The sequence below is a fragment of the Aspergillus candidus genome (genome assembly GCF_002847045.1).
Source record: "Aspergillus candidus strain CBS 102.13 unplaced genomic scaffold BDW47scaffold_37, whole genome shotgun sequence".
Lineage (NCBI taxonomy): Eukaryota > Fungi > Ascomycota > Eurotiomycetes > Eurotiales > Aspergillaceae > Aspergillus > Aspergillus candidus.
Window position 1 is genome coordinate 96,426 of NW_020194042.1, and position 27,438 is coordinate 123,863.

General features: G+C 50.5%; 6 protein-coding genes across 6 annotated transcripts; 2 read left to right on the forward strand and 4 right to left on the reverse strand.

The window, feature by feature from the left end:
* Positions 1 to 433: 433 nt before the first annotated feature.
* Positions 434 to 2,188, reverse strand: sar1 (Arf family GTPase SAR1). Its single transcript, XM_024813362.1, has 6 exons — positions 2,009 to 2,188; positions 1,684 to 1,787; positions 1,464 to 1,503; positions 1,297 to 1,362; positions 947 to 1,246; positions 434 to 888 (listed from the first exon to the last, which is right to left on the reverse strand). Exons 1-6 carry the CDS (start codon positions 2,025 to 2,027, stop codon positions 848 to 850), a joined length of 570 nt encoding a protein of 189 aa, XP_024670239.1. The 5' UTR covers positions 2,028 to 2,188; the 3' UTR covers positions 434 to 847.
* Positions 2,189 to 2,338: 150 nt separating this feature from the next.
* Positions 2,339 to 3,259, reverse strand: BDW47DRAFT_108997 (uncharacterized protein; the record flags this gene model as incomplete). The annotated part of the gene is made up of 1 exon (XM_024813363.1): positions 2,339 to 3,259. One exon carries the CDS (start codon positions 3,257 to 3,259, stop codon positions 2,720 to 2,722), a length of 540 nt encoding a protein of 179 aa, XP_024670240.1. The 3' UTR covers positions 2,339 to 2,719.
* An 8,680-nt stretch (positions 3,260 to 11,939) lies between these two features.
* On the forward strand, positions 11,940 to 13,372 carry BDW47DRAFT_52298 (uncharacterized protein). Its single transcript, XM_024819226.1, has 3 exons — positions 11,940 to 12,602; positions 12,768 to 12,894; positions 12,944 to 13,372. The coding sequence occupies exons 1-3, from the start codon at positions 12,136 to 12,138 to the stop codon at positions 13,220 to 13,222; spliced, it is 873 nt and encodes a 290-aa protein (XP_024670241.1). The 5' UTR covers positions 11,940 to 12,135; the 3' UTR covers positions 13,223 to 13,372.
* Positions 13,373 to 14,373: 1,001 nt separating this feature from the next.
* Positions 14,374 to 17,829, reverse strand: sha1 (putative calmodulin-binding protein Sha1; the record flags this gene model as incomplete). Its single annotated transcript, XM_024815267.1, has 3 exons — positions 14,374 to 14,435; positions 14,785 to 15,090; positions 15,150 to 17,829. The coding sequence occupies 3 exons, from the start codon at positions 17,827 to 17,829 to the stop codon at positions 14,374 to 14,376; spliced, it is 3,048 nt and encodes a 1,015-aa protein (XP_024670242.1).
* A 4,443-nt stretch (positions 17,830 to 22,272) lies between these two features.
* On the forward strand, positions 22,273 to 26,191 carry BDW47DRAFT_118887 (proliferating cell nuclear antigen; the record flags this gene model as incomplete). The annotated part of the gene is made up of 8 exons (XM_024815268.1): positions 22,273 to 22,509; positions 22,573 to 23,054; positions 23,115 to 23,566; positions 23,622 to 24,278; positions 25,213 to 25,253; positions 25,330 to 25,759; positions 25,825 to 26,111; positions 26,174 to 26,191. 8 exons carry the CDS (start codon positions 22,273 to 22,275, stop codon positions 26,189 to 26,191), a joined length of 2,604 nt encoding a protein of 867 aa, XP_024670243.1.
* A 245-nt stretch (positions 26,192 to 26,436) lies between these two features.
* On the reverse strand, positions 26,437 to 27,129 carry BDW47DRAFT_109021 (uncharacterized protein). The gene has a single exon (XM_024813364.1). It carries the CDS (start codon positions 27,117 to 27,119, stop codon positions 26,694 to 26,696), a length of 426 nt encoding a protein of 141 aa, XP_024670244.1. The 5' UTR covers positions 27,120 to 27,129; the 3' UTR covers positions 26,437 to 26,693.
* Between the last annotated feature and the right edge of the window lie 309 nt (positions 27,130 to 27,438).

Sequence of the window (27,438 nt, forward strand, 5' to 3'; positions counted from 1 at the left end):
ATGGGGGGTGTGGGTTTTGTTTTGTGTTTGGGATGGAGGATTAGTGGGATGGCATACTTCTACTACTACTCCTACTACTACTCCTCCTCCTCCTCCTCCTCCTCCTCCTCCTCCTACTACTACTACTACTCCTACTACTCCTCCTACTACTACTACTACTCCTACTCCTATTCCTCCTACTAGCAGCAGCAGCAGCAGCAGTACAAGTAGGAGAGGGGGAAACAGGGGAAGAGTATGGGAGCAGTGGAGTATACGTATAAATCAAATGTATTCGGACTTATTAAATGTGCAGTATAGTAGTCCGCATCTAGGCTTTGTACAGCTTGGGCAAGACGTGTTTTAGTAGATCGTAGACGATTATGATAGTGACGAGAAGAGCTCACGGATATTCAAAGTGGTATATATACGTAGTATACAGTAGTAGGTAGTATGTATAATATTGTAGCATATAGTATAATATAATACCAGTCCCACCCAACACTGACCGAAGACACCAGCGGTAGATAGATAGATGAAAAGGAAAAAGGATGAAAAGGGAAAGGAAAGGAAAAGAAAATAAATTAAAATAACAAAAAGGGCTAGAACATGCCCTTCGGTATATCACTCATTCGCCTGTGTCGCCTGGAGGACGGAACGTCCGATTTCGTTTGCTTGTTTGTTTGTCCTGATATCAACATTATCATCGTCCCCGTTTTCATATCCCCTGCTCAGCAACCTTCTTTCCACTGTCTCCTCTGTACTATGTCTACCCAATTGCTTGCTGGAGTTGAATTGATACTAGCTAGCTGGCTAGGTACCGCTATTCATCTGTCTAGCTGATAGACAGGTGGGATCTAGACTAGGATGTCTAGACGTATTGCGACAACCACCTGATGCCTTCACCGTAGCCTGTAAGATCCGTTAGCCATGTCTCACTCGCTGCTCGTTACGAGTAAGTGATACATACCCTGCCTCATAACAACACTGCACATGAACACCTCAATCGGCCGGATCCCCTCAAGCGGCACCTTGCCCTTGCCTGTCGTCTGGTACAGACCCAGCTGGTGTCGCAGCTCGTCCTCGCTGACCGCATCCGGGTGGTCAATCTTGTTGCCCAGCACCAGGAACGGCACCTTGGAAAGCTCCTCCATCGCCAACAAGGCGTCCAGCTCGGCCTTGGACTCGGGGAATCGCTCGTGGTCTTTGGCGTCGACGAGGAACACGATGCCGCTTACTTCGGGGAAGTAGTCTTTCCACAGACGGCGTGCTAGATGACTATTAGATTTGCGTGACGGGTGGAATGAGGGAAGGAAATACCCTGCTGGTGACCGCCCAGGTCGAAAGTCGTGAAGCGGTTGTTGCCGATGGCGAGCTCTTCCGAAGCTGTTGTCCGTCAGTTTTATCCTCCATGGTACCATCCTCCTTTATTTCCCTCCCTGCACGCGTTTGCAGATCAACCCCGTCGGAATAAGAGGTAAACATACTCGGATGAGCCGTCGGTTGAAGAATCGCAACCCGGTCGTTCTACAATCACCATAATCAGCGAACCGTAAAGCATATCAAAAATCAAAAACACCACCCCATCATGACATTATCCCACTCCTGCCTTCCACCTCCGCCGCAAGTCCTCCTCCCCTCCGCCTCCCTCCCCCCACACAACCAACCCCCCAAACCAGAGAGAGATATAAACAAGAACAAACCCACCTTCAACATATGCAGCAGCGTCGTTTTACCCGCATTATCGAGACCCAGAAACAGGAGCTTAGCGTGCTTGTTCAGCAGGCCCAAGGACGCCAAGACGTCATAGACTAGAATTTCCCAATTCAAGCGTTAGCGTTGTCCCTCTTTCCTTTGCCCCTTTTACATCTCCTGTATTGCAGTTGGTTCCTTCCCTCCTTCCATATGGCTGTTTCGAGATAGTCAAGCGTGGATCACGGGCTGGGGCGGCTCGGATCAAGCCACGGAAACGTGCCGGTTGGATTGAAGAAGGGGGAGAGGGGATGAATGGATGGATGAAGGCATTACGTACACCAGTTGATGATCCACATTGTGAGGACGACAGTTCAAAGCGAGTTTGAGTCGAACGGAGAAAGAAGGAGAAAAAGAAGAGAGAAGAGTAATAAAAGGTTGGAGTAGTGGTGAGGATGATGCCAGAGAAGAAGACGGTCAAGACAGGTGTCGGGGACGAGTTGACGTTGGATGGCTTGGCTGGCTGGGTCTTGGCGGCTACCCGCGCGCTTAGTGGACCGCCTGAGCCGCGGATCAATCGCCGGAGAAGAACTCTCCCAAGTGTGTAGCAACTATCAAGTCATGGACGCTGTGTACTTTATTTTACTGTTTACTGATGAGAGTTTTTGTTGAATGATTATTTTGACAGAATCTGCCTAGTCTGGTCTGATCTACTACAACAAAACAACGCAGGGGTATCCTCCATTTGAACCGCCCATGCAAACATCCGACCGAAGAACCGTTGACAAAGAAAAGAAAGTGATGCGGAATAAAAATATGTATAGAGAAAAAATAAAAAAGGGATCACGCTGTAAATGCAGAAACAAATGTCCTCCAAACACGTAAGGAAACACATGGACACATGAAGGACACAAACCACCGAGGAAATGACAAGGAATAGCGAATGAAGCGAGTTCAGTCCACCAGGTCCTGTCAAATGAGCGGTTTGACCTGTAAAGTTGAACACAATTATGTACAAGAGGAGCACAGGGCACACGTCGGAGACAAAAGCCTAGACGGAAAGGACGAGCTGCGCGTTGTCGCCAACACCGTAAGCCCGGGTTCGCTCGGCCACGGCTAGGCCGAGGTCCTTCATCCGTTCGGCTCCTTTGCCCGGGACGCGGCGTCGCTCCATCTGCTCGCGCGCAGCTTTGCGGCAGTGTTGTCGCCAGAACTTTTCCTTTCGCTTCTGGCGCTTCTTCTCCAGTCCCTCGACGATGTCGATGGGCCCGCGGGTGTGGAGCGTGTCGCCCTCAGGCGATTCGCAGAGGCAGTCCATCCAATGCTGCGGCCGGTTGAAGAAGGGGTTGGGGACGCGAGGCAACGACTTGGTGCGAGTGAGGGGCGGCCGCTGGACCAACTCACTGATGTTGAGACCCTCCGGACGGCCGGTAGGTTGAGGCTCGACCAATGTAGTCTTGGACGGAGACCTCAACTTCATCGGGGGCGGAGGCGAGCGAAGACGCCTGGGAGACATCCGACCCTGACGACGAGGGGGCGGAGAGACCATACGCTGGCGGGGCGGAGGGGAGACCAGACGCTTGGGTGACATCCGACCCTGACGACGAGGGGGCGGAGAGACCATACGCTGGCGAGGCGGAGGGGAGACCAGACGCTTGGGTGACATCCGCGGAGATACCTGGCCAGCCTGATCGGCTCCAACTCGTCCACGGGGAGCTTCGTCGAGAGACTCCTTGACCTCATCCTCCTCCTCCTCCTCCTCCTCCTGCTCGTCGTCTTCGTCCTCCGGATCTGACGTCGGGAAACTTGGGTCGATATCTTGGGGGATCACGATCTGCTTGGAGAGACGCCGTTGTTCGACGCAGGACTTGTACGCGGCCTCCAACGGGCGGTCTTCATCAAACGTGCCACAGACGAAGTCGGTACTGTCGGGGAGGTTGGGGGTGCTGGGACGCATCTTTGGGATCTTGGTCGGACGCGCCATCCCCTTGGCGGAGAGCGCCGGCGGCCATCTCCGTTCTTGGTTGTCGTTGGCAGAGTCAAAGGAGAAGGTCGAGTCACGTCGGGGAAGAGTAGCCCGGGGGATGTCAAGCACCTGTGGACTCGTGGCCGCGGTCGTCGAGCCGGGAGCCCAGAATTCGTATTCAGAGCCGTCATCGCTTTCGTCAGAATCGGCGAAGCCCGCTTCGTTGTCCGATTCGTTGCCATCATCCTCGTCGGATGAGTCACTCGTGATCGAATCATCGTCTGCGTCATCCTCGTCGTCGTCCAAAAAATCATCATCGTCTTCGTCATCGTCCAAGGCCTCCTGCTCCGCTTCTTCGCCAAGCTTGCGAATGGCATATTCTTTCTTCATGCAGTCACTCAGCGTGATCTTCTCCTTGTACTCACCAACCTGAGTGACCCATTCGTCATCCTCCTCCTCGGAGCTAGCGAACTCGTGAAAACGGGTAGCCTCGGATTCCTCGAACTTGCCCAGCCCCCGGGTGGGAACCCCTCTAGAGGAGTCAGTCTTCTGCTGGGGAGCTACCGAGATCTTTGGCGTGGCCTCTGCGTCCGAGCACGCCTTACGGGCCATCGGGGCAGGTGACCCGCGTAACCGGGATCGAAGAGCGGGAGTACGGATGGGAGAGCGGTCGCGTCGCGTCTCTGGGACCCGCGCGGGGCACACGAACGTGAGCGTCGTCTTCCGCTTTACGGACTCTGTCGGGGTCTGGTCGACTTCGGGCTTCTTGGGTGTCGTCTGAGCAGCGGGCTGCGATGTCGGTGCCGGCTCCTCGGCCTTACGCCCGCATGCAAAGCTGATGCACCGCTTGCGTCCCAGGTTAGCTTCGATAGCCGATTCGCCGGCCTCCTTGGTAGTAGATTTTTGAGATTCAGGGACGGCGGATCTGTTGGTGAACTGGGTCGGGAGCGGCGGACTCGGGTTCGACAGGGAGAGGCTGGTGAGGCCTCCGTCACTGGTCAACTCATCCGTCGAGATGCCGCTGGCCGTGCCGTACTGACAGGCACGGTAGTGGATGGATTCATGAAGAGAGGGCAGTTCCTCTGACGGGCTCGAGAGAGGACTACTCCGAAGGGCACGGGTGAGGAGGGACTCTTGCCGATCGGTCCCGGCGGTAGTGGCCTTCACGTAGACCACATTGTCGTCGTCCATGTTGATCGGGCCGGAGTTCAGGAAGCGGTGATCGGGGGGTTCATCGATATCTTCGGGCATGTCGGCGTCTTGTTGCGAGGCCTTGTTTTGATGAGGCGACAGCAGCATCTTCAGAAAGTTATGAATAGAGGCAAACGGTCGGTCACCACCACGCAAGTGAGCCATTTCAGGAAGGTAGAGATTCGAGATAGAGAGTACAGGGTGAGAGGGGGTGATGGGTTGTAGATGGTCGGCCGGTATCGATAGACTTGAGGGTGGCGGCGGGTAATAGTGAATATTGATAGGGATCACAACTTGTCCAAAAATACAACACAGCAGCAAAGGTCCGAGGAAAAGGAACTCTCAATATCGATCAATCGTGCAAGCGATCGACCTCGAGCAGCAGATCAAGTGAAGTCCCGCCAAGGACGCAAATTGTCATGATATAAAACTCATGTTGGGGGAGGGGCGAAGAGAGAGAGAGAGCCGGGATACAAGAGGATCAAGTAATGGATGGATTGAAGTAGGCATATGCAGGCCAAGACAAGGGATTGACGCCTTCTTCAAAGAATGGCAGCTCATAGAGCGCCAGGAGAAGAAGACGCGTCGAGAGAGAGACGCAGAGGTAATGTGTTGGCAGCACAGGGTGGGATGTGAGAGTTTGGGGGGAGGGAAGAGGAAGAGGAAAGAGAGGAAGAAAGGAATGTGAAGAGGATCGGAAAATAAAAAAGTAGTAAAAAATGGGGGTGGGTTAAAAAAAATTAGAAAATAAAAAAAAATAAAAAATCGAAAGTGAAAAAGAATAAAATTAAAATGGGGGAAATAAAGATGATTTAATGGGAAACAAAAAAAAAAATTAAAAAAAAATTAAATAGAATAAAATCAATGAAAAAGAATGTGGTTCTTGGTGAACAAGTAAGAAGGGAAACCACACTAGGTCAATTTCGTACCAAATCTTTCCAATCTGTGGTTTTGATGATGACAGGGCGGGAGAACGGGTAGAGGACAGGATCATGTCCGGGTTGCTTTGTTGATTGGTTTGAGAATTTCGGTTTTACTTGTACCGGATTGTACCAAGATAGTACCATCCTGTATATGATTTTTATTATTAATTTCTAAATGAACGAACAGAAAGAAAGAATTCCCCTCCTTCCCTTTTCAGGTTATTACTGCACCGTCTATTACTGTGCCCAATTTATTACTCCATTGTATACTTTGATAATTCGTACAATATAGACAGACAATTGGAGGGCACAGTGAGGCAGAAGTAGTCTCGGTGATCAGGGGTCGCCACCATCAAGAAAAAAAGAAAAAAAAATGACAGGAAAAAAAAAACAAACATAGGTGAGTGAAAAAAGAAATCCACTGTCCACCATGGAAATACAGTTTTCTGATCTTCTCTTGGGCTTCTTTTCCTTCTGCAGGCCAACTCCCACCAAGGGCGCTCGGTCCAATCAACCCCGCCAAGCCTTGACCCACCCGGTCGTTTTTCGCTGGGCAAAAATCCCTGCGTCCATCTGTTCCTGCGGTTACGATCAGTATGAAAATTACCCCAGTACTGTATTGGTACTGTTCTGTTTGACCCCCCTAGTTGTTTCCCCATGTCACACAGTCAGAGGGGAAGGAAGATGCCACCTGAAGAGACGAAGAGAAAAAAGTCAGACAGAAGACAAAAGTCCTGAATATCTGAAGAAAGGCTGACCAGCTCTTAAGGACGGCACGGCAGGAAGGTTACAGGCCGGTTTCATTCAGAACTCACTAACATTTGACTAACTATGAGGCATTTTGGGCGCCAGACACCTCGCAACAAAAAAAAAACAGATCGCTAGCCTGATCGGGTAATTCCCCATCTTGGACGGGAGCCTCGAATGACTAATGCCATGCCCGCAGTAAACTCGGGTACGGAAGATTAAGTATGGTAACTGTATCTACTAATCTTGCAGTTTCATCCACTGTACGGAGTACTCTGGTACTTTTCTGGAATCCGTCAAACGTGAGATCAGTCCTCCACTATCAGGGCTCTCTCGCAGGCTGGATGCGAGGGACTGGAGACAGAGTAGTTCGTACTACTGACAAAGAGGGATGTTAGTTTATCCATGTTAGCCTCGTGGGTTGCAAAGAACGAGGTTGATCTTGATGTACTCCTTATTTGTCATTTTATCATGGCAGTGGTTGTCATTATTAATATTAACATCATGATGGACGCTGTCGAGACGGCGGTAACCAAACCCGAGCTCACCAAGGTCACTTCTTATCCATTCCTATTACTCACGAGATTCATTATTTATCAGCGGCACATTATGCACTACGTAAGATGTTGAATAAAAGCCAGGCCTCGTACTTGGTATACTCTGATGGAGACGGAACACTTGAAACCAATCCAGTCCAGACCATCCAACAGATGCATCCTTATCCCGCTATTGACTGGGTATACGCCCGCGGTCTATACCTACCTAGTTGCCTCCCTATGGACCAACTGGTTCCGAGTGGACAGAGGCATATGACTCGATCGCATATTGAATCCGCCTGACTGGTGTATAAACTCCGTGTCCCCCCTCCTCCTCACTCTGCCTTGGACCAAGGAGAGACGCCCTAACTCCAAACCTCCCTCTTCAACCCCAACTTCCCACGGGGCTAGCCCCAAGACGCTCGGCCCAGTTTCTGTTTTCAACCCTTGTCTGTCAGCCCCGTACTTTTCACTCCCTTTTCCCACTATCTCCAGCTTCCCCTCTATTTGATTGTCCCCCGGTGCTATGCTGCTAGCTCGAGTGGGAAGGTGCTGTAGGCGCCCTATGCGCACTTGCTAGTCTACTGACCTGTGAATGGCTTCAATCCGTTCTGGGCGAGTCAGTAGGTAGATAATAAGTAGTTCGAACGACGTCGGTAGGTAGGTAATAGTTAGTCACCCAGCCCTTCCTGCTTGGCTTGGCAATTACAATCAATCCCTCAGCCTGCTCAATGCGGAAAGAACCCCCAACTGAGTGCCCAGAGTCGAGTCTTGCCGACCAGCCGGTTACAAGGGTCTTGTCACAGTACGTGACTAATACCAATGACGTATTTGACGGAGGATACTGAAAAATACCCACAGAGGTACCGGGAACTGTTATGTGAACTGTTAACTGACTGTACCCTCGACGATCCTTCCCGATCCTCACCTCATCCAAGTCCGGATTATCATTCCCAACGCCTGGATCTATACTGAGTTGTCTTGGAGGAAGGTATCTGTCAGCGAAGGAAGGCAAAAGGAATGGAATGGAAGCAAGCTGCAAGAGAATCCTTGACGAAGCATTCATTCACATTCTTTCTACCCCCTTACTTCAGTGACTATGTGATCGAGACCGATACATACATACTTACTTACTAGATACACCTAACCTACCGCTCTCGCTGCGACCCTACCATCATCATCCCGCATCCCGTCCACGGAATCATCCGACCATGACGCTATCGAGTCGGCCTCGCACGGGAGGTGCATGATGGGTAGTATGTAGGTCCGGGGAATTAGACTTTTGCCTGTCATCATACTCGTGCTAGGTTGGGGCTGTTTTCCCTCTGGGCATTGCTACTTTGCCTTGCTCAATGCTCACCGAGGCTATGCTAAGCGGGTATGCAAGTCGGGGGCACAGCAAGTACCTAGGTATCTGACTAGGTATCTAGGTACGAGGTACGAGGATATTAAGACGAGCCGGGATACATCCTGTTAGACAAACCAAGACAATAGTTAGGATCAATAATAGGACACATGTCTGGAGCCTGACTCCTACTATCACTATGACTACTGTCTGGGCAGAATAGCGTGTCTTGGCCGTACAACACCGTGGAGGATCGTCGGAGCAGAAAGGGTGCGATCGGGATCGGACGCATTCCCCAGAAAATCAAAAATAACCGCTGACTACGAAGGAAGAAGATAACTAGTTAGGCCATGAAGATGCTACAAGTAACAACTATCTATTCCATGACGACAGCTTACTGATAGCGTACGTACACAAATGTGCAAAGTGTAGGCAGCATCAAACTGGCAGACTGCCATTGAACAAACCCCAGCCTGCACAGTGGCACACCCCCTGCCATCTCAGCATGTACTCCACCATGATCATCGCAGGATGAACATTCATTTGGGTGTTCTAAATTGGGAATTAGGATTGGGGAGGGCTGATCTTGGCAGGTCTGATGATGTTGAGTGATATTCATACCTACCTAGTGTTTAGGCATTCATCGATTGAGTGGCAGTGTACTTGTCTCGCCTCTTGAGTACTCCGTGCTGACTACTGTATGTTCGGCGATGTATACGCCACTCGAGCGACCATGTGCCAAGCTGTCGTGTCGTGCCGCCCGGTCGGTCGCATATCCTTGGTCCCGTGTGCACAGTTGTATCCATAATGAAATCACATCGCCGATGATAGTCCTGATAACGGACCAATCTGTTGATATTATACGACTGTTAGTTGAAATGGGAAATGATCCCATAACGTGTGACACATGAAGCACAGGATTCGACAGAGAACAAGAAGAAAGAGGCGATGTGACGACAGATCTCTGTGCCCGATGATCGATGATGTCGGAGAAGCGGTCAGAAGAATCTCACCATTCTCATTAATCTCGCAACCCAGTCTCCAGTTTTACCCTTTCAACCGAACGAGTTTTCTTCTACCTACCTACCTAAGTTACTATCTACTAACCCGATATGCGCTCAGGGTTGCAATGGGTCATCCGGCACCAGGTGGTCAAGCTTCTTGCAATTTATGGATAATCCCCACTTTGATCCGGAGATTCTTATTCGTCTTGTCTGGTTTACATGCACTACCTTACGGTTTGGTATTATCATTGCCTTCATGATTATCGTGTGTTATTACTGTAGATTGTTGTCACTATTATTACCATCAGTATTACTGTTATAATGCTGCTGAACAGCGCCAATTACCTCCAGTAGACTAGACTACTGCCTATCTAAGTAATTCATGCCTGACCGAATCTGACCCGCTCGATCAACAGCCAATTCGGTGAACCCACCGTGCGGTCTACTCCTAAACTTCTAGTCAACCCCAGTGGGGGAAAATAACAGACAAACGAGGCGATTTGCTCCGTGCACGAGGCCTCAACACACCTCGAGTCGTCCACAGACCTCGGCGTAGGGTGCTGTATACAACGTACCATGTCAGCCCTGGGCCCACGCTCATCAAGTCAATCCAAGTTCAAAGTTTCGAAACATTTGAAACCGACAGATCGACCCCCACGTTAGACAGACAGGGCCTCCATCAACAAATCGCATGATAATTCCCCGTTTGGAGCTGGCAGCGCAGTGTCCTCCCACCCCCACGGCCCCCCCCCCCCCTGACGCAGCAGGTGACTGACTCCATACAGAGATCTACGCGATTCGAAACACTCCGACCCGACAGGTCGCTCACCCATACCCGTCGACCACGGTCCACCGGGGGTGAAATTGCGCTTCTCGTGAAGCAGCAGCATCAGCGGCATCAGCAGCAGGAGCATGGGTCTCCGGCCCCCCTTTTTCCCACAGGGATTTGACACCTTCCATCCATCCATAGGGTCCATGCCATCTACGGGGCGTTTTTCTTTGCTTTACCTAGACGGGGCGGGTCCTCTCTCGCCCACCCCTCCTCGGGGTGCATGCATGAAGTTACTATAGTCGTGACTAGCAGAAAATAGCAGCTACAGCAGCATCCGGCGGCGCTACACGGCACAAGAATCTCACTAGCGATGGCTAATTTCCCTCGTGGGCAGGATACCGAGCCAGCACAGCAGAAACACAGCATCGCGCAACTTACGCCAGCCTCTCCCAAGCTTTTCGTTTGACCGCTTGATACGGTTGCTTCCCACCGGTGACGCGAAGGGGCAGGGAAAGCCGGTCCTATCAGGCCATTAGGGTTGGAGCTTCCCCCGGGCGTTCGTTCGCGAATGGCTGGGGCGGGTTGCCGGGCAGTATGGCTTCCGGAGTGGAGATGGTAAGTTGTTTAAGAGAAGAAGTGGAGAGTTTGGTGGAACGTTCCTGTTAGACTTGCAACTGGAGCTGTGGACTGGACATGGGACAGGATCATAGGATTCATCCATTGTCAATTCATCGAGGGAAAAGATGACTTGCTGGTGGTGAGAAAGTGGGGAGACAACGGGACAATGGGTACGATGCACGGATTCCTACCGAGTACCAACCTGAGGCTCCATAGATACGAGCGAGATAGTGATTAATTGCCCTCTGTGATGGATTCATGGTCAGGCCGAGGTCGGCGCAGGACAAGCGAGAGCCCACCAAACTCAGTATGAGGGATTAATTGCTCGGGTCTCCAACTGGCACTCTGCACGGGGCACTTGTTGGACCGCCACTAATTTAACTACGGCCGGTTTGAGTGCATGACGGTCGGCTGAATACGGTTAGTTTCGCCTAAAACGTTGACTGTGGATGAGTAATACAGGGCTCTACCCAAATCAAGACAGAGCTTGGAGAATCAGGGCGATTCTGCACGAGAGAAGACCAGCCCCCGAACTGTTGATGCTCGATAAGTTCGGCTCTCCGAGACTAGTTATCCACTGTTTAGTGGTCACCACTCGGCCGCTAAGTTAGCTCTGTACAGCTGGTCGAAGCATCTCTGTCCGAGATAGGGGAAATGATTCCATACATCGTGGCGGTACGGTATGTATAGAAAATTACTTCAAAATACCACAACTGTCATTGGTATAGAAACGGAGGTATACATACGGTACGCGACGGGGGAACGGACATTGAAGACAGGAGGCGAGACAGCACATGGGCTTTGCCAGACACTGTCACATTCTTTGAAACCCTTACTGCTGAGATCAAGATTCGAAGCAAGGTCACCAATAATCAGAATGATCGATCGTTCGCCCAGGTCATCCGCATCGTCGGGTGGAATTGGACCGGTATGAGTGCTCTCAGGGCATAAAGAGCCGTCCCTGAACCCCATTCTCAGTCCCCCTTATCATACCTATTAGGACAAGTCAGCCCTGAAAAGACCAAAAAGAGATGTCTTGGCAGGTTCGTTGTCGAGATCGCACGGCATGATCGACCGCCATCACTCTTTTCGGTTCTCCGTTGCTGCCAAGAAATCCCGCCAAGCGCCGCCAAGCACTGCCAAGGCACATCATGGTCGATCATCAGATTCCTTGTCTGGCTGCCTCCTTGCGCAACCCTTCTTTTCTTTTTCCGTCTTTCTTTTTTCTTATTTGTTTATCGATTATCAATGTTATTTTTAACTAAATTATTGAGTGAGACGTTGACTTTTATTTTGGCCCGTTTGTTCCACAACAGCGCTTGGCACATGTCCAAACGGCAACAATGATCCCGCCAAGACTAGACAATGCGCCTGTTCTGTCGTCTCCCTCATTCCTGTCCGCTTGCTGGCTTCCGTCATCCGATAACACAGCGAGGATGGAAGGAATTTATTCCCGTGGCGGTGCTAGACTCCCATTCCCGCCCCTATTCGGTCGCCGAGTGTACACTAGTCGCTGTACACCTGCCATCCAGTCAAGTTATCCATCCACTCACAGTATACATCTTCATTCCCCTGATCGACCTCCTTGCCTCCCGCTGCCAACATAGACGCCAACTACCCATGGACCGCCCTCTATCCCTTCCGTGTCCAACAAATATCTTGCCAAGAGTCATAGCCAGAGCCAGCGCCCACCCGTCCAACTCCCCGCCAAGCCCGTCGGCCACTTCGGTCGGAATGCGAAAGAGCCGGCCATTCAGCCAAGACCTCTCGTGTCCTGCCTCATTGATCCTAATTGTGCCCTTCTTATCAGCAACACTGTATGACCTCATGATGTACGTCTGCGCCTCGCCGAGCCTAACTAGACAATCCCCAAAGTCTATCCATTCCCTACTTCCCCCGCCAAGACAAACCCCCCGTCGATCATCACAGACACGGAAGTCTAGTGGGAGGGGGTGTTCTTGGCGGGAATAGGCTGACAATAAATCTTGGAGGGGAAGGGGCCCGCCTGCCACTCCGGGCCCGGATGTACCGTCGATCAGGGAGAAGCCGGTAAAGCGGGTGACACTGCATGCGCCAAACAGAAGAAAATATACTCCAAATAGAAAATATGGTAAACCTAAAAAAGCAAGCTGGCAGGAGTAATGAAATGTACCACTACTGATAAGAAACACAGACACAGATAGACACAGTTCCTGTGATCGACTGCAGCCCTTCTACTGAAGAACTAGAACCCGCGCCATACTCTGATCGGGTTGCGCTTCGTTCTTGGCTGCGTCGCTGGTCATCTGCTGGATACTTGCCTGCCTGGATAACCGCTCTTATCTATGCCATGCACAGGCTGGCGCTTGGCGTCTCAGTTGTCGACTCCGTAATCTTCTTGCCTAGTTTTTCTTTCAAATTGCAGGTGCCAGGCGCCGTGCGGTCGATCATTCTACTAGGGCTATTGAATTGACATACACCCTCTACACTCTCGTGTGTGGAATGTTCCTGTAGGAGAATCACTGCCTCGATGCATGTATCGAAAAGCGTTTTACGATTCTAGGCTCCCTTGTCCATGCTCAGACTTTTCCTTACTTCTCTTTTCTTTTTTCTTTTCTTTTTTTCTTTTTTTTCTCACGAGACAGTCATTTTACCAGTCTGGAAGTTAATGACATCTCATCCCTTCCAAATAACGTTCTCCCTGGCTGGGCGCTGACTACCATCTTGCAGCGCCATGCAGCCGCTCGCAGGGAGAGCACACTGAGAATGTCTGTTATGGGTAAGATTTTTTAAGGAGGACAGGCCGATACTGAACTAGTTGAAGACCGGCAGGGTGGTTGATTCTTAGAGAATTCAGTAGACGATGCACGAGTGCATGGCTTTACTTTCACTAGAAGTAAATGTATTGAGCTAGCATGCATTTAGCAAGAGCTATTCGATTAATACATCAGAGATGGTAACTAAGGCTGGAAGTTATCTCTGTCTGTCCGCTTGCATTGCATCTATAGTAGTGATTTTGTCTGTTGAATTGCAGTAGCAGGGTGGGCCTTGTTTGTATTGTATACTCTCGCCGGGATATAAACAACATAGTAAGTCAGGATGTGTATGACTTCATCTATCTCTTCCTGTACTCTTTGGCGTAGCTATTAAACTCGATATATAAACAACATATACCAGACACGCAATGTAACATAGAAGTATACATCCCACATAAAGATCCATATACTCTCTCGTACTCACCCCACACACACAAGATATTATCCCCACCCCCGTCCGATCATTCCGATCCCCCCACACAAACCAAGCCAACCACCCCAAGCTAGAGACTCCCTACCATATAGTCCCTACCAAGTATACCCTCTCCACCAGTGCAGAAACAGCTCACGAGGCCGGTCGGAAGACAATTGCGTCATAGCGTGCCAGTTATAGTTCAAGTCACTCATATACAACATCGAGCTAGGTAGGTAGGCCGAGTTGTCGCCTTGTGAAGTCCACATACTAGTACCTATTAGAGCCGCGGCAGGGAACTAACCGGAGAGACTCAGTTAGGGATTATAGACGAATTGTTGATTTGATTAGTTTTCTTTTGCGTTTCATGTGAGAGTGAGTGTAGTTGGTCCGATACTACTGAGTATCTGATACCGCAGGGAGATATCTTGCCTTGTGGGTGGAATGATACTCCAGTACTAACTCTTCTGGTCAAAATACGAGGGGAAAAATATAATCGATGCCGAAACGCTCAATGATGAAAAATACCAACGTACGTATATGTTCCCAAGTAGGAGAGAAACAAAAAAACAAGAATAAACAAAGACATGTGATGACAACAAAAAAATAAGGTGAAACAAAAGAAGACCTTTGATCGCCTGCTCCGAAACACCGAGCTTGAAACAAACAAAGCAGTCCAAAAATAAAGTAACTAACGAGCCAAAGAAAGTCCGAATACAACATTGACAGAACCAAGAAAAACAATCAATCACATTCGTCGGACTCCTCGGGCCGCGGTCTTCCGGCCAGCCCATTTGTGAATTGGACGCTGCCGTCGCTGGTGACGCGTCTTGGTCTTCTTCCACCATCTTGCGATCGTTTTCTGTGCCCAGAGGATACGGTCCCGGGTTTGCACGACAGCGGCGCAGTGTTGGGCTACGCTGTAGGCCAGAGTGCGGAGGTGGAGTTCGCGACGGGCGAGGACGCGACGCCAGGCGTTTTGCAGTACGGTGGCGGCTCGAGCTCGTTGGCTGGCGGAGAGGAGGCGAGAGCAGAGAAATGCGAGTGCTCCAGTGGTTAGGTCGCTGTCGAGGACGTGTGTCTTGCCCGATGGACCTGGAAGGACAAGGTGCGCTGGGTTGGTTGGTCAGCGTGGGCTTTTGCAGGGGCATTGGGTTTGTAAGTGGACTTACTGAATTCTGCGCTGCAGCCCAGTGCGCGGAGACGGGATGCCAGCTTGGGCAGAGACTTGGACGAAGGATTGGATGGGTTATCTCCGCGGACGTACTCCTCGTATTCGTCTACGATGGCTGCATAAATCTTGCCGTCGCCAAAGCTTGTGCTGAGGTTCTCGAAGTGAAGACCTTTGAGCCCTGCGAGAATGGACACCCATCGTGTGAGCAGCGAGATGGACTCGTCGTTCTCTGCTTTTGAGTTGCTTGACTTCGCTCCGGTGAACCAATCTGCGCAGCTGACCTGCTCGTATCCAAATAGAGCAATTGCCTTTTGCGTGAGTCGGTCAATCTCCTTCCTCAGATCATCCCAGTCCACGAGTTTGGCCAACCCCCATTTACTAACTAGTCCCCAAAGCAAAGAGACGGTTTTCTCACGATGACCGTCCACGATGTCTTCGGCTCGCACATGGGAAACAAGCTTCCTGGACGATGGCGTGGCGGCCAACGCATCCAGTGCAATCTGCACGTTGAAAAGCTTGACCGCTCGGCCAAGACAGGGAAGCTTTAGGTTCTGAGAAAGCGGCCACTGACGATCTGGCGATGGGCTTCCGTGCTGGGGGGTGAGGTCGGCCGCACCTGTGATACTATCCGAATACGAGGTAAGCGGGTACAGCAGCTCTACCATCCTGGTCAGTTTAACCCCATCCCTGAGGTCCACAGCAAGGTTGTGCATGCGGAAGTCGTATTCCTCCAGTGGATGCTGCTCATAAACCAACTGGCAATCCAGATGGCCGAGCGCCTTCAGGATGTCCCCTGATGACGGGAGAAGAAAACGAGCTAGGCCTTGTAACACGGCCGCTGATGATTTGAAGGGCGACGAAGCGAGAAAAAGACGGCGGGGAAGCGTTGTCCCTCCCATTCTGCCTTTGTCGAGAAGTATGATGATCATGATGCTGCGGAGCACCGTGCGACGATATGCGTGGCCTACTGCAGCCGGATCTCGGCCACTGGTTTCTTTTGCGCTTCGATCTGTGTCCCGGTTTTGCAGCAGGAATGCGTCTAGGAAGCCTTCAAGCTTTTTCTTGGGCGCACGTTTGGTGTCCGATGCTGCTCTTGCGTCGAAGCCAGCGTCCTGTGTCACCGGGGTCGGGATCCTCCTTCCAGTAATGGTTTCCACAGCGGCCCTCAGAGCTCGGAGATCGTACGTCCGTGTCCAAAAATCCAAGAATTTTCGTTTCATCCCCAAGTCCTGGGTGAGTCGACTATTTTTTATGAGTACATCTTTTGGAATACTCATAGCTCCATATAGAACAGATGCCTGAACGCGTTTGTACAGATGTGTAAAGGAGGGATCCTGGTAAAGCCCTAGGAGCTCATGTCGGAGTATGGCCGGGTCGTCAACACTCGAAGTTTGATTAGGTTGCCCGATCAGCGTATTCACCAATTGCGATATTACCGCTTCTTGGTGGAAAATCCAGTCTTCCTCGTACATTGACGTGGTTGTTATGTTGTCGGGAATGAGCGGGTACTCGTCATCCAAACGCCTCACGCTAGACGAAACGGTTGTCCTGGGAATAGCAGCGGTAGATTTCGAGTGCCTTAGTGGCTTGGTGGTAGAGTCCCTAGAGATGGTCGATGCTTCGAGATTCACTGAGCTTGATTTCTGCCTGACACTATTGTTGCTCTTAACAATATCGGTTGAAGTTTGGTCCGACTTATTCCGGGTTTTCAGGACCGCTCGCTGTAGGGACCCGTTTATAGATGCTGTGGAGAGCGGCTTTGATACAACCTTTTGACGGGAAGCATCGCCAGAGTTGCGCTGTACCGACTTGGAGGCCTTTAAATCCTCAGCGGGGGGTTCCCAGAGCTTGTAAGGCTGCACTTTCTTCTCGCCCAGCACCGATCCCGGCGGAATGTTCTCTTTACCACCATTTTTCCCGACAATGTCGACCTGAGTGGTTGATTCCTGAGCGATCTTCAAGCTTGGTCGTAACGGTGGGCGATGGATCGAAGCTCGCGACTCCTTCTCGTTTCTTCTTCTGAAAGACTGCGCTTTTACACAGTTGGACTGGCTATCATCGGGCACAGATTGCTGCGGAATTGATTTGACCGGACTGAAAATATCCATGAACGTGCTCGCCACGGTGGTCTCATCCGGCGGGATGTAGACCGTATCACGGTGGACGCCTGTCTTGCGAGGCGAGGGCCTCGACCGGGCGCTGCCATTGATCTTCACCAAAAACTCCCGGTTGGCTGCCGCAGTGGCCTCCGGGGTAGGCACTGGCTTCACCGGATCAACAGTTTCCCTATATCGTTTTGACGGACTCGGCGCAAAGCTGACTCTGGGCCGGAACCTCTGGGCGGGCTGGGCGAGCAGCGAAGTCTTCCGGTTGACACTTGAGTCGGCCATGCTGTCGTCTCGTCTCCGTTTGTTGGTCACTTGTTGTGATTTCGCATCGTCTTCCTCGTGGATCGCAAAGGACGAGCCGGTTTTGGTTCGTCGTTTGGGCCTGGCTCCTGTTAGGACGGGCTTTTTCACCTCCATGGTGAAGTCGATATTGCATGTTTCGTCGCCGTGATCCGTGCTACTGTCCCACAGGCTGGTGACTGATGTGTTTCTGTTGCTGCATCGGTCCAACCTGGGGATTCTCGACTTTGGCGGGCACGGTGTTCCGACGTCTTCTAGGAGGCCGGACATGATGTGTTGACGTGAATATAACGGATGCAAGTTACTATGCGGGTTCACTTGTCGATATGATTGATTGTTGTCGTCTTAGACGAACATCGTCTTCGCGGGGAATCCTGTCCACACGCGAAATGCAAACCCCGGTGCTGAATCGAGGGATAGTAGTGGGCAGCAAGGAAGCACGCGGGGGAGGAGACAAAAGGGTAATGATCGGAGATGGGTGTGTTGACGGGTGTGTGATCAAGGTTTCCGCGCTGAATCTGATCATCAAATTGAATTTACCAGGGTTGGATAAATGCCGTATAATTAAAATAAGCCGATCCGGGGTTAGAGCGAGTACCAGGGAACCGAGATAGACAAAGAGAGCGTTTAGGAGGAAGAATGGAGCCGGACGCGATGTTGACGTTGTGGTTGCCCCCGCAACGTGGACTGTGGGGCCTGGGTAATCGGGCACCCTGCCAGTTCGAGATTGTGCTGACCAGCCAGACAGGGGACTGAGAGGTTCTCTTTCTTTGGGGATCTACATACTACCCGAAATTGAGTATCGTTGACAAGGGCCTCGATGAAAGTATTCTTCATCAGCGGCCAATTCCCCAAGTGTTTGCTGCTTGGATCCATGGATGCCACATATATATCCAAGTCGAGTCGAGTCGATTCTCTGACGAAGCCTTGAAGTTGGCAAGCTGTTGTATCTCATGACCTAGACTGCAATCTTGAAAAGGAGCACACTGTTTTGACTATGGCATATCACAAGGCATATGACGGATCGTCGAAGGTATAAGATCTGAGAGCGAAGATGCGGTAACTGGGATAACACGGCATTCTACTACTGCTTGCCCTGTAGATATAAGCCAAATTTCTATTGGTAGGTCTCCTGGGAAAGATCAAAATCTTGCGCACACGAGCTCAATTTTATTAGAGTAATACGTGAGACTTTGACACGGTAAACTTGGAAACGAAGCCATCTAGGACTCCGGGCGTTAATCTCTTGAGTACATATTACACTGGTCTAGACAGAGGACCATAGGGAAACCTTGGAACGCAAGCAAGAGCTACGACTAAACAGAATTGACGTACTGAAGGTTCAAATTTGAAGGCGTCCCGCCCTACTCCTTGGAGACCTGTCCTATTTAGAAACGGAAGCTTACGTTCCTTCGAGATGTCATACAACCAGAGACTAACGTGAGACATATATGGCATGAAACTTCCCCAACGCTTTCCAGAATACGTCTGAGGTAGTTGGATGCGTAGTTTAATTCCATCTTTGGAAGCATTCTTGGTTTTGATGGGTGTGCACCCAACTGGCTAAACCACCTTTGCCAATTGCTGTCCCCCATACAACAGACTATACCAACAAGTCGTCTGTGTCGTTGTATATAATGCTAGAGACATCTTGTCAGCACACCAGACTGAGATGGAGCAGGATGTGATGCGAGTTTGGAGTTTGATGCCCTTAAAGGAACGATTCCGTGAATACCTCACGTAATGCTTAGTACGACAGTCAATTACTCGTCCAGGGTAAAGTTCCATACATAAGTAAGACTGTATGACGCAAACCAAAGACTTGTCTTTCAGGTAAGAATTAGTCCCTGTTGTAATGATGAATCTGCACCATCGTTTACTAGGACAGATCAATCGTTCTTCTACCAAAAGAAGCAGGCAATAGCATGCACCTGTTGGCGCAGTGTGACTGACTACACAAAATTCCCACTATATATCAATTGAATGACAGCAACTCAAGCTATTATTGTCCATCACATAAGTTGAACCAAATATGTCAATGTCCAAGGGCTGATATTGCAGACCGTCCTCACAAGAGTTTCCACGTCTGTACTCTACACAACGTAGCACGCTCCATCCGCATTGCCTTTACTACATCTATTTGGGCAATAGCCTCATGCACGTCCTAGAGATGACATAAATCTCGTAGCGAAGCAGAAGAATATGCCTAGTTATGAAGCAGTTGTTGCACGCGTCAATTCCAAGATTCGATATAACTTAAATGAGGAAAGACGCTCGAAGGCTTGCACCTGTTAAGAAATAGATGTATGGTCGTCTTTTGAAAACAGATCCAGCTGAGTATTCTCGAGTATGTTCTGACCAGGAATGCCGCGGAGCTTCCCAATCATACCATGGTACTGACCTTAAGGTTTTTGAAAAAAGCATGGCTACATATACAAATGGTTCATATAACTTGGGCCTTCTTTTCGAGGATTTCTCTAACTACTTTTATGTTCTGGGGTTCTCTATTAGAAGTCGACTGCACTTAATGAGTTTTAGAGCCTCAGTGAAGCATGTCTCACTTAATAAAGCCAGTCCGTTATGAGATGGCCGAAGTGTGGCTGGACGAGCAGAAGAAACTATAAGACGTGTTTTGACACATTCAATGATATACAATCCAGATAGCTTCACTAAAATGCCATATAGAGCGCTTCTTGAGAAGTGTTACACCATAACGTCGGGAAAGCAACAGGAAGCATTGACTAGCTCTGAAAGGGCACGAATGCGCTTTCCAGCTTGCTCTCAACTCAGAAAATCATGTTGCTGGGAACCAACTGCATGATTTTCGTCTTGGTCTTCTCGACAGTGCAATCTCCGAACGAAAGAATCGCATTAATCATTCTGTGACATACCTGGAAAAATCATTAAAATATTGTTACCCCTACGTTGCTTATATTACGTCAGGATGCGTTCTATCCCGCCTGCGGTGGCTCGTTCAAGCACACTGCATATCAGCCTGACACAGATCGTGGCTATGAAAACCGGTGAGAGCAAGGCTCGTGGCCGTGCAGACGCATGGTCGGACATGGAATAAGGTTGTCGCTTGCTACCTTGCGTGGAAAGCTTTGGCCCTCCCAGCTCTCGTTTCAGGTCGTCGCGGCGTAGATAGAGGGGCAAACGAGGTCCTAGGAGGATTGTTGAACATCAGACAGCCTTGTGATAGAATGACGATCATTTGGCTTTACTAGGCGACAGTATTAAACCATGATTCACATGATCGCCAATCAGATCGTGGGGTAAATCTGTGAACTCTATTGATTATTGCGTCAGAACAGGCGCCGAGGTGCAGATTTGGTGGCTTGACGCAGGGAGCGTCGATGGGGTGTTGCGGGTTGATTGGGTTTGAGTTCATGCGAGTCCAAATATAGTCCAACGTTGGAGTTTCATATATTCCATCACTGACGCGCTTAAATCCAAAACATTTTAACAAAAAGAAGGCTGGGTCAATTTTCCTGAAAGCTAGTGGCTCATCTCGCATGCACTATATGCAGGAATAGTAATGTGCGCCTGTTCTGGGACCGCAACCGGCGTCATGATGTAGATATCCGGGTTTAAAGAGAGCTCCAAAGAGTTGGGGATGATCGACCTGGCGGCAAGAATCACGATTCCTGAACGGTCGATATGAAACCCTAGTGTCAGGTTAGTATTGTGCCTACTTTCCAGTCACCCACTTCTTGGCCTAGATCGCTGATATCTGACCGCGAGTGGGAAAGGGGGATGGGACCTCGGCCTTTCCCCGCCTAGTCGGCATCATGCGGTGGCCAGGGGTTACTGTATTTTTAATATCCAATATCCATGGACGCCCGCATCCACATGTAGTCATCCTTGAGAAATGAACATGGACGACCGAGGTGTATAATGAGATCCGAGACGTGAGGAGGGGAAAGACATGAGGCCAAACCTAGATTAATGAAAGTGTATGGGAGAAATCAATAAAGTATACATGTGTAGAATATTGTATCATTCAGTACAATTGACTACTAAGCCGTACCAAAAGTCGAACAGGAGTGACCTCCGTCCACCTTCCCCCATCCAGTTTAGTGGCAGACCGGATTCTCGTGATTTCGTCCTCCGATTCGACCGGCGGCCAAATTAAACTCCCTTCCCCAGACCGTCCAGAGACCCTCTTTCGCCTTCAATGTTATTCTTGTCATGATTGCCTATTCTTGTTTCCCGTTACTGTCTTTGCAGATTCTTGTCTCACTCCTGACGCTCTCTTCTAATCCTGGTCTTTTCTTGCGCCCTTTTTAATCTTCTCTAGACCACTACTGCAAGACAAAGTTGTCCTAACTGTCAGGGGTTCAACATCTCTGACTACGCTTGCCGACATCCCATCAGTCGTCCCCCTCATTCCTCTCCCCCGTGAACGGTCGTCATCCCTTACGCGCCTTCGGTGGTTCTCTCCCTCGACCGCCACTCCCTTTGTCGCCCTGGGACCTGGACGGAAATGGGCCGACGATAAACTCTGCGCTCTCTTATATGACTCGTCCTTCCCCATTCTCGAATTGATTTGCCGCCTGTTACCGAATTGTCGCACTTTCGCTACGGTTCCACTCCCTAGTATATCTTTCTCGATCGACGCCCGCAACGGCATGTTCCTAGGTGATGGAAGCCCTAGTTTATGAGAATTCTCCTTTGGCCGAGTACCTTCACGGTGAGTGGAAATGTTCTACGATGGTCCGACCGGAAATAATAACGGGTGGTCGCTTAGGGACTGGTGAACACGATCCAGATTGGCCGGTGAAGGAAAATGAAAGTACCGATGATGGCTCTGATATCAGCGCAAACAATTTCGCGCCCCGCGGCGCGTCGAAGTTTCAGGATCGGATAAGGAACAAACTCCCCAAGCCGCTAGATCTGAGGGCGTCTCGTCAGGGGGCAGCCTTGGGGAAACTGTACGACGCTTGCATGGTATGCTTATGGCAGAAGAATCTGCGGATGTGCGGAGGTACTGACTTCGTTTCGGTTGTTTAGGCAGTGTTGAACTCGCAGATCGGCCAGAGCGACAACGAGAAGTTCTTGGAGCAATTTGGTTATGTGATCGTGGCATCGCAGTTACTCAACGAACACAGCGCCCCCTCGTACACATCCGCTGCCGATGTCCTCTCCAACGCCCACCCGACGGATCCGCCGTCCATGTCCGCCGCCTTCGGGGTCCAGGGAGCGGTCGTCACCGCCTCAACCTCGTTTTCCATCGCATGGCTTATACACTGGAGTCGATCTCGGACGGGTTCCGGGCTTAACCCTCGAAAAGTCGGAGTTCTGCTGGTGTTGGTTCCCGTCATCGGAGTGCTGTTCTATGCGTTTGCGAAGCGGCAGTGGGTCAAGTACGTACGCCACCAAGCGGTAGATGGCGCCATCGCTTTCGTGAGCAATGCACAGGCATTTGATTCGGCGGCGTCGGCGTCAGTCGTCTTCATTCAGGAGGTAGAGCTGGTCTCGAGGGGCTACCGCATGTGAGCCATCACTTTAGATTACTCGTTTATCCGAGTCACAGGCCGCTGACAAGCCTATAGAAGCACCCCATTACCCCCGATCAGTCGACTGGAGGATCAGGCCCAGACGCGCAGGTGTCTGAGGCTGCGTCGGACAGTCTCGGAATGCTTCTACACTATGCTAGGACGGTACATCCGCGCACAACGCACCCTGCAGCCCTTGACGGATACCGACAATCTTGCGAAATACCACGATATCTATGACATCACCGATGAGGAACTCGCCGAGGCGGAAACCGCCTTTGCCGAGCGAGAAACCGAGGACCAGTATTCGTTGCGCGCCCTGCGAAGCCTCTTTGGTAGGCTGTATCTTGTGCGAAAGAGCATCCTCTGCTGCCTCCTGGCGTTTGGGGCCGACGGTGGCGGCACTGATATCGCCCGATGGAGCACCGCTGTGGAACAGATGCGGGATTTGGCCGAGGTCACGGCGGCCAATATACGGAAAATGAGTAACATCCTCAATGAGGAGGACCGTATGTGCTACACGAGTCGAATGAATGAGGAACGTTGCTGACTGTTACTATTTAGGCGATGCCATCCCTCCTTCTCCACTACCGACAGCGTCCCCGAACAAGGATAATCTGCGGGCGCAATACCGAAAGCTGAACTCGTTGTCCCAAGGGATCCGTGCTCTGCACGCCAAGATGCATGTCTTGCGGGAGGCCTCGAACGCCGACATTGAAAGTATGGACGCTACCGAGTTCGAGTCGAACCTCATGTCCCAGTACGAGTCGATCGGGACGGACATCCGCAGCTTGCTCCAAGAGTGGGAATCCGGCAAGTCGGCTTTGGTGATGAGCTTGGATCGACAGTCCATCGGGGAACGGTCTCGGCCGGGTAGTGGCTTCAGCGGGCTGAATCTGAAGGTCCCAGAGTCGCCCACGCCCAGTCTTGGGGGCGCTACGGCGGTTGAAGGCAGCCCGTCGGATGCCTTGAAAGCGTTGAATGGTGACGGTCGGCCGGAATCGGGCATCATGGACGAGGCCGAGATTTACGAAGCTGTTGCGCTTCCGGCGCGACATAAACGAGCGTCTCTCACACGAGAGGAGCGGATTGCGCGTGTCAAAGAGGACCGCGCCAAACAAGCGGCGGGCCGTGAGCATACCGATGCCAACACCAATATGCTCAAGGAGTTGCAGATGGTTATCAAACAACGGCCAGCGGGGACGTCCAAACGGGTCACGAGTGTCTGATAGCCCGTCGAGCCTTCTCCCCATCCTTCCCTTCGGTTCTCTTTTTTTTTTTACCACCTAGCGCTACTCGAGGCCCTGAGACACGGGGTCGTACCACAACCATCGATCACAGCGGCAGGTTGATACCCATGTGCATAGAGCGGGCTGGTGTTGGAGGCGTTGATCTTTTGATCTTTTGATCTTTTTTATTTTTTTACCTTTTTCCACTTTATTTATTGTGCTCCTTCTTTCTACCTTTTATTTGTCTATCTTTCTGTTGTACAGTATTGATTGTCTCGTTTTGCCATTGTTGGATTATGTCTCTCGTTGCCGTACACTGAGCAGTGTTGGCTTTTCTTTTGTCTGTATACTGTGGACTGTATACATCATGCTGGGGAAATACTAGACGAATTCCAGGATTTATAATCCAGGAAATTCTGTATATAATTGGGAATAAACAAGCTTCGAAGCAGCATGTCCTCAAGTTGTCTACTTTAATACCAGCCCACTCGAGTATGGGTGCTGCCTCAGGTACATATACACCGCGCTAACCCAAGTGGGTGATATGGCTTATAGGCGGCAGGCCGCGAACGCGACCCGCGAACGCGTTTCCCCACCGGCTTTCCTAACTTTGACTCTTTCGGCTCTCGAACGCGCCAGCCTGGTGGTCTATAATTCATCCAATTACTCCTCCTCCATCCCACCTATTTCTCTTGTTTTTTGTCAGATCTCCTATTCTGTAAGACCTCATATTACTCAATTCTTTCCCTCTCCTCCATACTGACGAAATCCAGTCCTTAATTCATTTACCAATCCTCGTCACCTCGCCTATCCTTCACCGCATCGATACTCGGACACGCACACACACACACACACACACACACATCAAAAGTAAGCATACACCACCAGCGCCTCAAAAGCTGGCCTATATCTAACAATCGAACTAGTGTTGGAAGCCCGCCTCGAACAAGCCAGTCTTCTGAAGCGCGTACGTCCCACCCACGACCCCCAAGCTAGCACCAGCGAACTCGCACAGAACTAACAAACTCAATTGGTATATACAGGTCGTCGACGCCATCAAGGACCTGGTTCAAGACTGCAACTTCGACTGCAATGACTCGGGAATCGCCCTCCAGGCCATGGACAACTCGCACGTGGCGCTGGTGTCGATGCTGTTGAAGGCAGAGGGGTTCTCGCCCTACCGGTGCGACCGCAACATCGCGCTGGGTATCAACCTGGTCTCCCTGACCAAGGTGCTGCGCGCCGCCCAGAACGAAGACATCCTGACGCTCAAGGCGGATGACTCGCCCGATGCCGTCAACCTCATGTTCGAGAGCGCCGAGACCGACCGTCTCAGCGAGTACGATATTAAGCTCATGGATATCGACCAGGAGCACCTGGCCATCCCGGAGACGGACTACGCCGCTACGGTGGAGATGCCTGCGGCTGAGTTTCAGCGTATCTGCCGGGATTTGAACGCTTTGTCTGAGTCGGGTATGTTATATTATCTTTTTGGTGGTTTCTTTTGTTCTTGTTTAAGCATATACTAACCGAAATAGTGGTTATCGAGGCCACCAAGGAGGGAGTCAAGTTCTCCTGCCAGGGTGATATAGGCAGCGGTTCCGTCACCATCCGCCAGCACACGAACGTCGACAAGCCCGATCAGAACGTCTCCATCGAGCTCGTAGAACCCGTCGCCCTCACCTTCTCCCTCAAGTACCTGGTCAACTTCTGCAAGGCCACCAACCTGTCCGCCAAGGTCCGCCTGTGTCTCTCGCAGGAGGTGCCCCTGCTGGTGGAGTACGGCCTGGGCAGCGGCCACCTCCGGTTCTACCTTGCCCCCAAGGTGAGATTTGCCCTCTTTTTCATTACGTCTAATGTGTACATGTTACTGACTGATTGGTACAGATCGGAGATGAGGACTAGATGCAGATATAATACGCGCGTACAAAAGTAGCATACTCACGATGACGAGAGGGAGCAGGATTTGATTTGCTTATGTTTGTTTGTTTGGTTTTGAAGTTCGAAATATCCCATGAATGTTTGCAGATGACCTTGAGTCTACATAATATACTAGACTATGGACCATTATGATCATTACTGTAGTTCGCAGTATACTGAGCGCTATCATAGAGAAGAGATATAGAATATAGAAAGATAGTTGAGAGAGAATATCTTCCATTGACCTTAATAAGTCTATGTGTATCTAAATAACCACCCACAACCGATATCAAAAAGCCCGTGCCATAAACAACAACAACAACAACCTAAAACCAACCCAACACATCGTGTTGAGAGGTAAGATTCCCACACATTAGCGAGAATCACCAAGTTCTTTCCAGTCTCATAAACCTCAACGGCACAAACCCACCCAAAGACAGGCAGACTCATACAACAAACGAGTAGATAAAAGGGAGAAAAAACCGACCTAAGAAAAAAAGAGATGAAGCGCCATCCCACCAGAATAATCGGAATCGAATGATACCATTCTTCCCCCCCCCACCTTCCATAAGGAAGACGAAAAGGGAAAGAAACAGCATGCCGCGTATTGCACTAAAGTGTCATGCGCTGAATCGATATACGACTCCGCACACACAATCTCTGCACCGACTCTCCCAGGGGGCTTCTTCCCCGAAGGAAAAGGAGCCCCGATGTTTCTGATGCCGGATACAGGTGTTGAGTCACACCAGGCCCTTGCGGGCAGTACCGGCCTTCCTTCCCCAAAAAGGGGAAAGAAGGCGGGTTCAGTGTTCGAGATTCCTCCGAATTTCTCATTTGCGAATGTACTCGGGGAGACCCCGAGTGACGAAGATGTGGAAATCTTTTCGTCGTGTGTAGCAAAGAAACGCAGCATTGGTGGGATGGCGCTTGGAAAGGAAAAAAAAAAAAAGAAGGGAAGAAAATTGTTGTGGGGGGCAGAGGGGTTTTTGTAGCTGTGTTGGGGGGAGCTCACCGCCTTGGGTGGGTTGGGATGACTGGGTGTGCTGTTGTCGGTTTGGGAGGTTTGTCTTTGACCTTATGACTGCATGTCTATATGATCTCTTCTTCAGATAATTGGACTTCTTCTGTCTACTATTTCTGAAATTAGTATGATGGTATATTGATTCTATTGGTTTACTAATACTAAAGTAGGAAATACCGGTCTAGAGTTCAAGGTGCCGCGGTTATATATA